At 37.2% G+C, this 14,647-nt stretch overlaps 2 protein-coding genes across 4 annotated transcripts; both read right to left on the bottom strand.

Annotated features, from left to right (window-relative positions):
- Window positions 1-765: 765 nt before the first annotated feature.
- On the bottom strand, window positions 766-5,044 carry LOC110640251 (phosphomethylpyrimidine synthase, chloroplastic). 3 transcript variants are annotated; one of them, XR_002492041.2, is made up of 6 exons: window positions 4,399-5,030; window positions 4,192-4,319; window positions 2,888-3,714; window positions 1,837-2,513; window positions 1,304-1,400; window positions 766-1,140 (listed from the first exon to the last, which is right to left on the bottom strand). XR_002492041.2 is itself a non-coding variant. In XM_021791485.2 (5 exons), exons 1-5 carry the CDS (start codon window positions 4,698-4,700, stop codon window positions 1,391-1,393), a joined length of 1,944 nt encoding a protein of 647 aa, XP_021647177.2. In that variant the 5' UTR covers window positions 4,701-5,027; the 3' UTR covers window positions 1,199-1,390. The 3 variants fall into 3 exon arrangements, 2 of the variants coding, with proteins under 2 accessions (XP_021647177.2, XP_021647178.2); XM_021791485.2 differs by lacking the exon at window positions 766-1,140 and having other exon boundaries at window positions 1,199-1,400; window positions 4,399-5,027; XM_021791486.2 differs by lacking the exons at window positions 766-1,140; window positions 1,304-1,400 and having other exon boundaries at window positions 1,833-2,513; window positions 4,399-5,044.
- A 1,254-nt stretch (window positions 5,045-6,298) lies between these two features.
- LOC110640250 (ATP-dependent zinc metalloprotease FTSH 9, chloroplastic) lies at window positions 6,299-13,939 on the bottom strand. Its single transcript, XM_021791484.2, has 13 exons — window positions 12,651-13,939; window positions 11,857-11,922; window positions 11,635-11,769; window positions 11,436-11,501; window positions 10,894-11,079; window positions 10,719-10,805; window positions 10,511-10,624; window positions 10,293-10,417; window positions 10,097-10,205; window positions 8,286-8,411; window positions 7,425-7,745; window positions 7,222-7,345; window positions 6,299-6,792 (listed from the first exon to the last, which is right to left on the bottom strand). The coding sequence occupies exons 1-13, from the start codon at window positions 13,530-13,532 to the stop codon at window positions 6,668-6,670; spliced, it is 2,466 nt and encodes an 821-aa protein (XP_021647176.2). The 5' UTR covers window positions 13,533-13,939; the 3' UTR covers window positions 6,299-6,667.
- Window positions 13,940-14,647: the final 708 nt, after the last annotated feature.

Here is a 14,647-nt window from a genome sequence, read left to right as displayed (position 1 = left end):
CCCTCCGGAAGATTATTTCAAGTGTAACGTAGATGGAGCTTGTTTTGATGGAGATAAATGTTCAGAATATGGTGCTGTAATTACAGAGCATAAAGTAGTTTTTATTGCTGCCATATCTGGTTGGTTCAGGGGCTGCAGGACGCCGGAGTATGCAGAGGCTCTTGGTTTGCGAGAAGTGTTGGCCTGGATCCCCTTCACTCTGTCTTCATTTTGATCGGGCTTGACTCAAATTTTGTGCAAAGCTATCGTGCAAGAGGAGATAAACCTATCTGAATTTGGAACCATTATGGCTGATTGTAATTTTTTGCTTGGTCAAATGTTTGCAGCTTCTGTTGCTTGGATTGGTAGGCAGCCTAAAAGAGTGGCTCATAATTTAGCCAAGCTTCTCTTCACTTTGATAGTCCTGCTGTTTTCGTTGAAACTCATTACCTTAGTTTCTATTATACAGTTTGTATGCTGATTTTTATCAGTAGTATATTTTATTCTTTAGGAGAAAAAAAAAAAAGCAATGACAAGTCATAAATGGAATGGCCCAACAGAAAATACGAAAAATGATAATATAACACTAAACCAAGACGCGATTCAGTCTGTACAGCGCTAAGAGCATATATTTCGTCAGCAGCTGGAGGAAGTTATTTTCGCAAGCTATTCAAGGAAATTACAGCTCGGGGGGGGGGGGGGGGGGCGGCGCGGCGCCGGGGGTTGGTTGCTAGTTTTAAATTTGTAATTATACTGTCTTCCATTGCTTATCAGATGTAATCCATATTTTGTGGAATAGAAATTTTAATTATTTCGAAGATCTTACCATAGATTGACCAAAATCCAATAAATGGCTGATCAAACAAGCACTGGCAAATTTACTCTACCATTTAAAGTATTGGTTGAAGAATTGCAAAAATTGCTGGCCATGATTACGTTGCAGCCACTGAAGTGATAATCCTGGGTTCCATGGCAATTCTGCACATATGGATCAGCTAACCCGAGCAATAGGAAGCTGCCTCCCTGTGCAAGAACATAAAGAAGGAAAAGAAAATGCACACTCCCTACGCAGGCATTATCCTGTTCAGGTTCAAAGGGACTTTCTCAGCCTGACCCGCTGGTCTGGTCAAATGGCCAGTATTAAAGCAGATACAGGCACCCCTGGTGCGTTTCTTTCGTCAAAACAACAGCCATAGAAAGAAAAAAAGGAACTTAAGCATAAAGAGAATGTAGCAATTGCATAATTGCTTTTTATTAATGCAACACACATGAAGCAAACTGAGATAATGTCTCCAGGTCCTAACACACTAAACCATCAACTTACCTGCATCTGGAAAGCAAAATAGCATATCCCTTATCTTCACAACACAGCCATAAATCACGGTCACAACTTTTAACCAAATTCTGGCACTCATATGCCCCTGCAAGAAAATTCCAAAAGACATCTCATTGCAAGGTTACTTGTAATCAAGCATATGACGAAACCATAATCTAAGAAGGTTACTTCCATGGTTCCAGCATTAGCATAACAGAAACTAACATCAAACAATCTTCACAATAAGTTTGGTGCTGTGATTTTCTGCATTTATGATCTTTTACAGCACATAGGAATTCACTGTGACAATAGAAGAACGACGTTCCCATAAAACAGAACCCCCTGGTTAGTTCCGTATTACGCTTAATCTTGCTACATAGATATTGAAGTGGTAAAGCAAGCATGTTGTAGTTGCAATTGGAAATGATTAAAGAATTATTTACTTGTACTTATGTCACATTCGCAGTTTGCAAATTTGCAATTATAGAATTTTCCACCATTAGTGGAAGACCTTTCTAGGTTTATTTGAATTTGATCCTTACCTCTCAGAGGATTTAATGTAACTTGCTGGCAGGTAGATTTCTCCACCAACTTCACCATGTTGTTCTCCGCTAACAGTTTTCTTAGCAGCCAGGAACTCAGCACTCATGACAGCCATCCCATGCTGCACAGCTTCCTCTGCACTACCATAACCATGCTCCTCTGCATACTTCCGCACATCCTCTGTTATCTTCATAGAGCAGAACTTCGGCCCACACATAGAGCAAAAATGTGCTACTTTCGCACCTTCTGATGGCAGGGTTTCATCATGGAAGGACATTGCAGTCATGGGGTCCAAGGATAAAGCAAATTGGTCCATCCATCTAAACTCAAATCGAGCCTTGCTTAATGCATCATCCCAGGCTTGAGCATGAGGGTGACCTTTTGCTAAATCAGCTGCATGTGCAGATATCTTATACGCTATAACCCCCGCCTTCACATCATCCCTATTTGGCAACCCAAGATGCTCCTTTGGTGTGACATAACAGAGGAGTGCAGTGCCAAGAGCCCCAATGTTGGCAGCACCAATGGCAGAGGTAATGTGATCATATCCAGGAGCAATATCAGTTGTCAGGGGTCCAAGAGTGTAGAAAGGTGCTTCATTGCACCACTCTAGCTGTTTTTGCATGTTTTCAGGGATTTTGTGCATAGGAATATGGCCAGGTCCTTCATTCATCACCTGAAAACACACCAAATTTTTTGTACCAACATAGTGGAAGCAAGCACTTAAACTCCCGTATGACAATAGGTAAAATAAATTTCCAGATCAAATAAATCAGAGATGTTGAATACTTGTAACTGACAAAAATATGTTGAAAGTTGTCAAATGTTCATTCAACATATGTTTATTTTTGCAACTATGATTGCAAAGGTTTTATATTTTGAAAAAGGCATCATGAAATTTACAAGTAAGCTCTATGCTAGATTCAGAACGTTATAAAGTGCAAACTTAGCCAAACTAGGAATTGAAGGAATAATGTAAAACCAAAAGGATCAGCTAAAATGAAAATATTACTTTTGCAATTCCCCATGTTTGCTAAAGGTTAAATATACCTGCACATCCTTCTCCCACGCCCTACGGGTTAGTTCCCCTTGAGTCAAGAGCTCCGCAAACTGAGCAGTGTCATTGGCATCATATATGGACCCTGGTCTCAGCCCATCACCAATTGAAAGGGCCACATCATATTGATTACAGATGTCAAGTATGTCATCCCAGTGCTCATAGGCAAAATTCTCCTTGTGATAAGCTAAGCACCACTTTGCATGAATTGATCCTCCACGAGAAACAATTCCTGTCATGCGTTTTGCAGTTAAAGGAATGTATCGTAGAAGAACCCCAGCATGGATAGTGAAATAATCTACACCCTGCTCAGCTTGTTCAATCAACGTGTCTCTGAAGACTTCCCAGCTCAGATTTTCAGCAATTCCATTCACTTTTTCAAGTGCTTGATAGATGGGCACAGTTCCAACTGGTACAGCAGAGTTTCGTAAGATCCATTCACGGGTCTCATGGATGTGGCGACCTGTTGAGAGGTCCATGACAGTGTCAGCACCCCACATGGTTGCCCATTGAACCTTATAAACTTCTTCCTCGATAGAGCTTGCAACAGCAGAATTTCCAATATTTGCATTGACTTTGACCAAAAAATTTCTTCCAACTATCATTGGCTCTAACTCTAGGTGCTTCTTGTTGGAAGGGATTATTGCCCGTCCCCGAGCAACCTCTGACCTGACAAACTCTGGGTCAAGCTTCTCACGGGCAGCACAATATAACATTTCCTCAGTTATTATTCCTTGCTTCGCATAGTACATCTGAGTGTATCTTGGTGCACCTAGCTTCTCACGCCTATCAACCCAGTCTTTCCGCAGTTTAGGAAGTCCTGTTTAAACAATCACAATCATAAAATTCAGTAAATAACGTCATGATGCGAACCATTCTAAGCCACAAAATATAGCCAAGAAACAAAAGAAAGGCCTAGAAAAACTATGAAGAGAAGACACTAAGGAAAACAGGTACAGCATAACTAAACTAAGCAACTTTACGACAACCAATCTTTTCTCTTTTGAAGCAAACAAGAGAGGAAAAGAAAGGCGTCAGTAATATGAAGCTATAAGCCTATACCATAATGAGCCTACATCTATAAGGAAATTATAAAATTAGTGCGTTCTATGTATCAGTAAATTGCAAAGTCACAAATTGGCAGGAAATGGTATGGATGGCACAACTTAAACACTATTTAGATTAAACCAATCAGATGTGTGGAGAATAGTGTAACAAAAATTGCATCATCTGCAAAAACTTTACAATCAGCATTCAACTCATTTCAATCATGTAAAAGTAAGAGTGAGCTCCATACCGATACGGGGACTAATGTTTTGAGGACCACTGGTATCATAATTATCAAAACTGGGTTCATCCCCAGACAAGTGGACGCGTCTGAAAGGAACTTTGAGGACATGACCAGATTGTTCATGAACAACTTCCCTGTAAATTAATCACACCAGAAAATCCCATATCAAATCATTTGTGAAATATAGATAGAATAGATGGAGGAGAAAGAAACCTGTATTCTTTGGTGCTCTTTGGAAAACATTGTTCGAAGGAGGGAAGAGGAAGGAAATCAGGAGAAGAAGGATCAACAGTATGCTTCCTCTGCTTAGCTTTATCTGAATTGGCTGTTGGAGGATCAAAGGTTAAGGTAGCCTTAGGACCAGATGCGGCCAAAGAACGAGGCAATATTTCCTTCTTAAGAAACCCACGGCCAACCACCACATCAAACCCAGGCAAGAAGGAACTGCTCGGAAACTTTTGGCTTCCATTTTTGCACGCAGCTGAGGCCAAACTAGTAGCTTGCACCGATGCCATTTCGTCAAAAAAGAAATAAGAATCTGGAATTGCAAACGAAGTCGTTATCTCTCGAGAAATGAGAGAGAGGAGATAAAAAGTGCACAGCTGAACACCTCCCAAGATAAGCGAGGTCACGAGCGTTGCATTGGCTTTGGTTTTATCTATAGGAGGTGCAGCTGCAGCTCTGTAGTCACTCAAACGCCTAAAAGGCACTAACAACCGAGTGCTTGCTCAGGTAATAACTCAGATATATTTGTAAAAATCTTGAACGGTGCTGGTTTCGCTCAAGTGCACATCACGGGGTATACCCGACAATGGAGGACCGTTAGATCATTTCGCAGATTGATCCAGTATCGACTATAACCATTTTGGGATAATTAGAAAGAGCACAAACAATACAGTCAAGTTGGAAAATTTAGAAATTTTGATTGAACTCCTTAATTATCATTTATATATCATATCTTTGAAATTGAGTTTTAACAAAAAATTCTCATCACACTTCTGAATTAAAACTCCTATACATCAAGATTAAAACTCATTAAAACTCACTTTATACTGTATAATCAAATTTACCAAATTAAACGGAGAAAATTATGCAAGGATTTAGATCAAAATTATCAAGATTTCAAATCTGTGCGTTCAAAAAATACATAATTTTAAACATTAATTTAAATCAAGCATATATATATATATATTTGTTAATTATCCCAACAATTCTTTGCAAAGTAAAACTCGGTTGTAAGCTCTATATAAGTAGCGGGCATTTGACGGAAAAGAGAGGAGAAAAAGAAATCGCCATTTGGTTGCGCAGCCTAATAAGGATAAAGTTATTGCTCCAGCGTCTGCACTCCTCTAGGTTATACGTCCAACTGATAAGAAACGGCCTGCCTGTTTCCTCCTTGACTGTTCATACCATCACCATACGTTTTTAGATAGAAGACCATACTTGAATTGCTTCTTAGCCCTCATTGGATTCCCCATCGCTATGGACAACAAAGACGCTGTCGTTTCAGAAAGCAACGTTGATATTTTAGTCTCCTAACAAAAATATCAATGTCAAATCATCAAACACTTTTCATAATCGCTGATTCATCCTTGCAAAATCCATATTTCACTACCTTTATACGAAAACATCAGAGTTTCTCAATGTAACGTGGGGCTTCCTTCTTTAAGAATTTCCTAATTCAATCGACTCACCATCAGAACTGGAATTGCATTTTTCTTCTAAAGTCAATCTTTAATTTTTTTTTTTTAAGTAACTTCCTCTTCATTTTGGTTATCCAGTAAGCAATCATTCGCTGCCAATCAATGTTTGCACATTCTTGCCTTGGCTGGTCCATGGATCAGATTCTTTCTTCATCTCACCCAGGCTCCAGCCCTAAATGCAAAACATGCACAAACCGGTCTTGTTGGGTCCCTAGGAAAAGGACTGCAGAAATCTGGCAAATCAACCAGTTACTATCATTTCAAGATTATTCCCATCCTCATTACCCAGTGGTCCTAAACATTGAGCCTCACCCCAACACCCACCCAACATTTTGATGCAAGAATCAATATAGACATAAATTGTAACATTCCTATGACAATTTGCACAATGTTCGCATAAAAGCTTTACATATCTGAAATATTTGATACATTTCATTGAATAATCATATATACAACTGAATAACAGTAACAATTACAAACAACCAAAACCTGTACCAACTCTACAGCCAATATAGAACAATTTCAAGGACCAACCTGCAGGAATCAAAGGTGCCATTAAGATGGCAAGGGGATCGAGAAGGATCTGGAAGAAATAAATCTTCAGATTTCCTCAACTGTGTATTTTTAGGCTGTTAATATCAAAATGAACCAAAATTTACCTCAACTAAGTATACAATGCTGTAAGGGAGAGGTCAAGCCAATCACAAGGTTTTGCTGGTATGAAGAGCTATAAACTTTGTATTTTGCTCAATACTGAAGGGCCGAATGTGCAAACATTGCTAGAAGCCAGCCTGCTGTGGGAGAAGTGACTCTTTCTTGCCTCTAACAAAGATTGAAAGCTCTTTTGGAGCAACCACCAATTTTAACCACTCTTGCAGCTCCTCACCTTCTACTTTCTCTTTTTCTGGGCCAATAAATAAATAATGGATATTATTACAGGATGCAAATTGCAGTTAGCAACAATGACAACAAATTTAAGCCAATTCCTCAATAAAAAAATATTAATAATATGGGGATATAAAACCTTCGTCACCTCTGTGAGTTTATTTGCTTACTGGAAAAGAGTTGGGGACGCTTGAAAGGCAAATAAACAAGGAGAAGATATCAAACAATTACAACCATGCTACCATCCATATAACATTGAGAAAATAATACGCCATAAAAGTCCAGCACCAACCACAATTAATAAAATCCTTGTTAATGAAATTGGCACAGATAAAATACTTGAAAGGAAGCAACAATTCAAGAATAGCAATTTGAACAAGCACCGATTTGATAATGTACAATGTACCAAGATATTAAAAGTTTAAAACAGCTAAAAGCCAAAAATTACCTTCTAGATGGGCACCAAGACCTTCCAAAACAGTAGGATTAGCACGAATTACAGAGAGTGCTACATCTAGGGCAGATTGCAACAATACTTTTACCTCTCTTTGAACAAGATCAACAAGATGGCCCTGTTATATTCAGTTTTGGGTCAGTCATTAAGCAAATTGTGTGGAAAGAAAGAAAAATAAACTTTGAATAACATAGGACCTGATCCCTTCCCCATGGAGCAACTCCAGACTCATCCATCCCACCTCCAGAAAGCGTTGCTAGAGAAATGGGACCTATCGTCTGATTAAGACCATATTCTGCTACTGCCTTATATGCCATGTCAGTAGCTCGTCGAATATCATCCAGTGCACCTGTTGAGACACGACCTGAATACACAACTTCTTCTGCTGCTCGTCCTCCAAGAAGAGTAACCAAACGACCACGTAACTCATCAATGAAGAGCAAATATCTGTCCTCATTTGTTGGAGGTGTATAAGTAAAGCCTAATGCCCCTCCTGATCTTGGCAATATGCTTAACTTCTAATGACATGAACAGAAGTAATTATTATTTTAGATAAACATCATGCAGTGAATCATAAATGGAAAATTAAATTCCTTGTCTGGTACACCATGTAATAGGGCCTTTCAAAATTCTGTATATCACTTCCTAAAAAGTAATTCGTTATTCTCATTATTAACATCAAAGCAGTTCTAAATGTGTCTGTTTTTCATATGTAGAAAAATAGAGAAAGAAAACCAACTTATTGGAATCCAATATATTGTTGACAATGCTAGTTTGCAACATCAACATAAAGCATTCATACCAACTAAACTTTTATAACATCCCAATAACACGCCATGCATGCTCCATCCATTGAGACAGTAAGGTATTATATAATTTTTGGGGGGCTCAAGTCATCCCCTTAGGCACATACAAAACAAGCAAGCATGGGCCTGTCATTTGGCATATCATATCCTCAATGGAAGGGGCTTCACTATTCTTGAATTTAATTCCAAGGCACTAACAGAAAGAAAAACTGAGGGTGGCAAAATAAATAAAAACTGTTTCCATGATTTTACCTCAACACGTGGTTGTCTAGGAAGGATGTTAGCAACAGCAGTACCTACTACTGCATGACCAACTTCATGACGTGCAACCACAGCCTTCTCATTTCCTTGCAACTTGGCAGTCTTTTTCTCTATGCCCTACCAAAAAAAAAAAAGAAAGAGGTTCAGTACACTCCTTGCATTTTTAAAATTTACTCTTTTTTTCACTGCAACTGAAATCTTAAAAAGTAATACCTATATACTGAGTAGGAAAACACTAAAATTCAACTCAACACCACCAAAGCAATGACAACCAATGTATGAACTATGAAGGGTTCACAAGAACAAAGGATGTCTCCTATACAAGACAACCAAGAACAAAAAGATGAATCTTACAGAGGGTAACAAATTTCGAGTCTATCATAGCTTGTCTATGCATCAAATGATTAGCACACCAAAATTGCCAGACAAAAGCCAAGTGTCTTTGAATGCAGAGAATTGAATTTTCTCCCTCAAAACTCTTCCATTTTATGGAAGGGAAGGAAAAGATCTTTAGCATGTTGCTGCCTAACCCTAGGGTCATCAAAGTTGAAAGAGCAACAAGGTTGCACTAAATTAAAACACAAAAAGACTGACTAGAAGAACAAAATTGCCAGACAGGAGCCAAGAGTCTTTGAATGTAGAGAAATGCAATTTTCTCCCTCAAAACTCTACCATTTCATAGGAGGAAAGGAAAAGATCTTTGGTATCTTACTGCCTAGGGTCATCAAAACTGAGAGAGCAACAAGAGTATACTCAATTTAAAAACAAAAAAGACAAGTACACTAAAACCAAAGAACAAGAATGTGGCATAAACATATGGAAGAATGTGAGCAAAAGATTTGAGATCATAAGATAAAATGATATATTCAAAAGAAGCAAATACCAAGGAATCAACAATATGGAACAATCTTGATGATAACAGCAGGAGTTAACATCACAACCTAACTGATGAATAGAAGGGGCTTGCAAAAAGAACAAGTCTTAAGCTTTATTTCAGTTGGAGTGCCAACAAGGAAGAGATTTGAACCAATGACTTCTTGAAACAATTGTAATGTCACAATCAATTGAGCTAACTTAAAAGTTGCATATCTTTTGTTTTATTTTATTACATAATTTCCTTAAATATTTTTTTATATATCATGTATAAAATATATTAAGATTTTTTTATTTTTATAATAAATAAAATTAACTGACTATTCTTATATTATACAAAATTTTAAAATTTAAATCTCAATAAAATGTTTAAATAATTTGTGAAAATAAATATATTTTATTCAATTTTTTAGTATTATTTAATAATTTACTTAATAAATTTTATAAAGACCATTTTTATACAAAATTTAAAAAACACTACTAAGATATATATATAAAAATATTATTTACTGAATGTTGAAAATTTGATTTTAGAAAATTAAAATATACCAATTAAATTTTTGTATATTAATAGGTGAAATATTTAATTATTTTTTTTATGATCTATTGATTGAACCAGTGACCAATCGACTCAATTCCCCAATCGGGTCAAGGTTCAGGCTGAGTTTAATAACTATGTTTTCAGGGTCACTTGGGACCATTAATTGTTTAGTTGACTAAGCCCCAGGCCCCATTTTATATTATTGAATGATTACTGGCCAATGCTTCAAGTTTTAAATTACTGATCAAACGAGAAGAACAAAAAATACGGCCAAAAAAAAATAATGAACGCAAGATGGGAGGAGAAAAGCAATTCCCATCTCCTATGCCATAAACACACACTGTAGAGAGAGAGAGAGAGAGAGAGAGAGAGAGAGAGAGAGAGGTACCGCTATTGACCGCTCCACTGCATGAATGAAATCAATTTTCTCCACTACTACTTTGTTTTTCCTTCCAGCCAATAAAGCAGCCTCATTTACCAGATTTGCAAGATCAGCCCTGCATGATATAAAAGTGGAAAAAGTCACCCCTGATGCGTGAGCTAAAAATAGGCGATTGAAATCACTTAAACAGGAGGCAAATTACCCAGTAAAACCAGTGGTCATAGATGCAATGTCACTAAGGTCAACATCCTCTCCAAGAGGGAGTTCTTTCTTCGAAGCATGCACTTTTAAAATGGCTTCTCTTCCATTCCTATCAGGTGTTTCCACCTGTAGACCAAATAAGACAAATTTCTGAGAAATCTATACAACTTATGTGTCAAATCTTGAAAATCCAAAATGTGAATAAGCTAAAATGCAAACCATAACCACACGGTCAAATCTTCCTGGTCGACGAAGTGCAGGATCTAAGACGTCTGATCTATTTGTTGCACCAAGAACAATCACAGCAGAGTTGCTATCAAATCCATCCATTTCCTGAAATTATTTTCAAACATTTTAGCTTCCATATGGACTGAGCTAAGACATTTGGTAATTTAAAAAAAAAAAAATACAGAACTAGGGAGCTTACAGTGAGCAATTGATTCAAAGTTTGCTCCCGTTCATCATTGCTGACAATGCGAAATTTTCCATCACGACTTTTTGCCACAGCATCTATCTGTATAAAAGAAAATATATGATTGGTATTCAGAAGTCCTAGCAGTAAACAAGGTTATCCAACTCAATAACCATTCCTGATATCTTACCTCATCGATAAATATTATTGATGGTGCTTCCTTCTTTGCCCGAGCAAAGAGATCTCTCACACGGGAGGCGCCCATGCCAACATATAATTCTACAAATTCACTTGCAGAACAACTAATAAATGGCACTTCTGCTTCTCCAGCAACAGCCTTTGCAAGAAGAGTTTTACCAGTCCCAGGAAGACCCACCTGTACAATAGGTAACATGATACTCAGATGCAATAATTTCCCCTTATATACATCCATCAGAAGCTAGTAAAACATTACGTAATCTTTCAATAGAATCAACACACGGTAGAATACAAGCAATTGATATATGCAAAAGTATGTCTTGTAGCAGATGGCAAAACCACAATCATTGTACAAATCTAGGCAAACGAATAAAGCTATTATGAATGGAAAATGTAAATGTTTACTGTTTAGCATCTTAAGGATGGAGACTTCAGGCTATTAATATCTCATAGTTGTCAAAATATTAACAGCAGACCCTCAGAAATTCCCAGAAAAAGGGGTTCAAGACAATGAAATTTTAGCTGAATTCTTACCAAGAGAACACCTCGAGGAGGGCGAGCACCAAGTCTTATATATCTGTCTGGATTCCTGAGAAATTCCTGGGAAGTAGCAAACATCATATAAAAAAAATACTAAAAAAAGACCATTTCCTAATTAGTAGGAAAGATTTGGGACATCCTAAAGGACACAACTCACTACTACAAGTGACAAATGGAGCTAACACTACCATACCACAATCTCTTCCAGCTCTTCTTTAGCCTCATCAACACCAGCAACATCGGCAAAAGTGATTGTTTCTGCTTGCTCAGACACTTTAGAACCTCCAGTACCCCCAGACTTGCGGTTCCTAATTTGGCCAGCTGGATGCTGCACAACGGGCATGTATAACTCAGAAATTTACATTACTTAATTGAATTAACTTCAAGGTAAAGCAGAAGGCAGAATAATTTGCACCTGTGAAAAGCTAACAGGGAACCGGTGAAGAACACCCGCAAGCACAGCCACATAGAACAAAGCAATCTGCACAGAACAGATGGTCATAGATGAGAAACTTCGTTTGAGGAACAAACTCTGGATAGTGGACATGATTTCAAAATGTTAACTTCTATTTATTCCTTCCAACTGTTTAAAACATGAGAGGTGCACAAACAAATTCATTCATTATATTGTTATGTGCTTTTTTAACCCTAAAACAAAGTCAAATAAATGATTGTCCATGTAAGTGTGGACATGAGAGATAGATGTTGAAGCAAAGTAAAAATCATGAAACGAAAAACTGGCAGATCACGCCAACAAGTCAAAACCATCAATGACAGAAATCGCCGAAGGGCTGTCCACTCCCTAAGTAGCTTGCCAATAGGATGATCTCGTTACAGTAAAATTTCCAATGTTATGATCAATCAATGATCAGTATCCAGTCATTTAGGAATTACTTGATATAAGTAGTACCTCCTAGGCAAACAAAGTACCCTATGTTGAAATTCAATATCCTTCATACAAAACTACTGCTGCTCTTGATCACGTTGGTAGTCCATTTAACTCAAATGTTCAGTTACTAGCCAAAACTAGGAGTAATTAACCACATGCCTGATTACTGTCTAACCCATGTAAACCTTATAGTTTCAGCACAAACATCATCTTCCCATGGTTATAATCAAATCAGCTAAAGAAAATAAAGATGCTGAATTTACTAGTTACTGGCACTTCAGCTTCTTGAAATCATAAAAATACACCACAGCAAAACTCACCAAAGCAGAGTTCAAGAATCCGCCGGACCTCTTATCAGGGGATCCAAATTCCACCTGATTCTCGAGCATTTTCTCATAGGGAGTCTTGATATCACTCGGTCTAGTAGTTGTATACACAATCCTCTTAGTAGTGGGCGTCACACTCCTCAACAAAGACTCCGACTCCTGAAACTTACTATTGACCACTTCGCTATTCTCATAATTACTAATCCCCTCATTTTTCAATTTGAACATGACATGCACCCCATCAACCTCCACTTTCTGCACTTGATTACTATTAATCTTGCTCAAAAACTCACTGTACGGCACGCTAATAAAAGTCGTCTGTTGCCTCGGCTCCGACCCGGGTAAAGGGATCCCAGGCCGGAGCAATCGCATGACGAACATAACAATCCCTAATTGCAAAAGCAAAACACCGATTTCTTGCGCCTGAATCAAGGGTTGCCATTTCCAGCCCTGTTTCTTCGACCACCACCATTGACTCTTCCCTTGCTTCTCTCTCCTCTGCTTTGGCCCCGAATTCGGCGGGTTATTACTCACCTTCTGGCCTTCGCTTTCACTCCTTTTCTCGCTGGAACTTGCTGTGGAATCACTATCTTCACAATTAGCTAAAATTCTATACTCTCTAATCTTCTTGTTCCGTAAAAAACTTCCTCCCCAAACACTGGACCCTCCTCCGCCTCCTTGCAGTAGTGGTTTGGAAGAAACTACCGGATGGAACGACGTCGGATTAGGAATAAAACGATGCGAACAATGATGGAGAAAAACCCTAGACCGGCAACGGAAGAAGCATAAGCCATGGGAATAAGGAAGATTAGAGGTGGAATTAGGTTGAAATTTCGTGTGCGTTATTGGCCTTCGAGTTTCAATCATCGATGACATGATCTCTTTCACAAAACCCTATATAACCAAGAAACAAAAAATCAAATGTTACGCTTATTTATATTTTATTCTCTGCGAAAGAACAGAGACGCCGTGAAGGGGACGATCGCCGTGGATTATCCGCCGCCGGATTGAAAGAAAGGGGGCTGATATGATACAGTCTAGTCTCGACCATTGGCTTTCCGTTTTGGGATTCGCAGTTGGTAAGTCCTCGGTCTATCGTTGTAGGAAGAATTGGGTGCAATCATGCGCATGTTTGAGGCTGTGTTCTGCTGTTTAAAGAGGACACGTGTCAATAAGATAGATGTAATCGGGGGATGATTTTGATCCGCGCATCACGCGAGAATCTCCACAAGTTTGGAGGGAGACTGGGAGAGTACCACACACACGCTTGGATTTTTATTGGGCTCTGTTTGTGGCTCCGAGAGATTAAAATAATCTTATTATTATATTATAGTTTTATATTGCCAGTTCCTTCCAATTTCCATTCCATTTCTTTTTTAACCTTCTCGACTAATCCATGGGCCCTGGGATCAGATAGCTAATTCTATGGATTTTCTTTTTTTCTTGATCAGAAAAAAAAAAAATTATTCGTCTTAGTTAAGATTTCAACTCGATTTCAATGTCACTCTTATTTTACATGATGATTAGTTATCAGTTCAATTAAATTTTTTTTTTCATTGGAAATTGAGATTGATATAATTAATAATTATTAATATGTGATAATTATAAAAAATAAAAATAAAATTTATTTTGTAAATTTATAACTTGAATAATTAATTGTAACAATAATTTATTTTACCAATGTGTTAACCTAATTTATTGAGTTATTATTTTTTATTTGATAGTCTTTTATATTATAAAACATAAAAATTTATTTATTGTTTTATAAAATTTAATTTATCAAAATTTATTTTTTATTATCATAAATAATTTTGAAAATTTTTATTTAAATTATTATTATTTAAAATTTTAATTAAAAATTAAATATTTTTAAAATGTTAAATAATAAAATTTAATAATATTCATGTTAATAATTATTTATAAAATATCTTAAATTATTAATTACATTAATACATTATTATTGTTATTTTTTAAGAAATTATTAATTTTAC

This window comes from Hevea brasiliensis, chromosome 9 (assembly GCF_030052815.1).
Source record: "Hevea brasiliensis isolate MT/VB/25A 57/8 chromosome 9, ASM3005281v1, whole genome shotgun sequence".
NCBI classification, from domain to species: domain Eukaryota; kingdom Viridiplantae; phylum Streptophyta; class Magnoliopsida; order Malpighiales; family Euphorbiaceae; genus Hevea; species Hevea brasiliensis.
The sequence above is the reverse complement of the archived record's forward strand: the minus strand, read 5'-3'. Positions and strand labels throughout refer to the sequence as shown.

Excerpts from the sequence above, each read along its gene's own strand:
- LOC110640251 (XM_021791485.2), bottom strand. The coding sequence starts at position 4,700 with ATGGCATCGGTGCAAGCTACTAGTTTGGCCTCAGCTGCGTGCAAAAAT. Across the intron at positions 3,715-4,191 it reads AAACATTAGTCCCCGTATCG|GACTTCCTAAACTGCGGAAA; the intron begins GTATGGAGCTCA and ends TTGTTTAAACAG. Across the intron at positions 2,514-2,887 it reads CGTGGGAGAAGGATGTGCAG|GTGATGAATGAAGGACCTGG; the intron begins GTATATTTAACC and ends GTGTGTTTTCAG.
- LOC110640250 (XM_021791484.2), bottom strand. The coding sequence starts at position 13,532 with ATGTCATCGATGATTGAAACTCGAAGGCCAATAACGCACACGAAATTT. Across the intron at positions 7,746-8,285 it reads CTAGACAACCACGTGTTGAG|AAGTTAAGCATATTGCCAAG; the intron begins GTAAAATCATGG and ends TCATGTCATTAG. Across the intron at positions 7,346-7,424 it reads CTCCATGGGGAAGGGATCAG|GGCCATCTTGTTGATCTTGT; the intron begins GTCCTATGTTAT and ends TGAATATAACAG.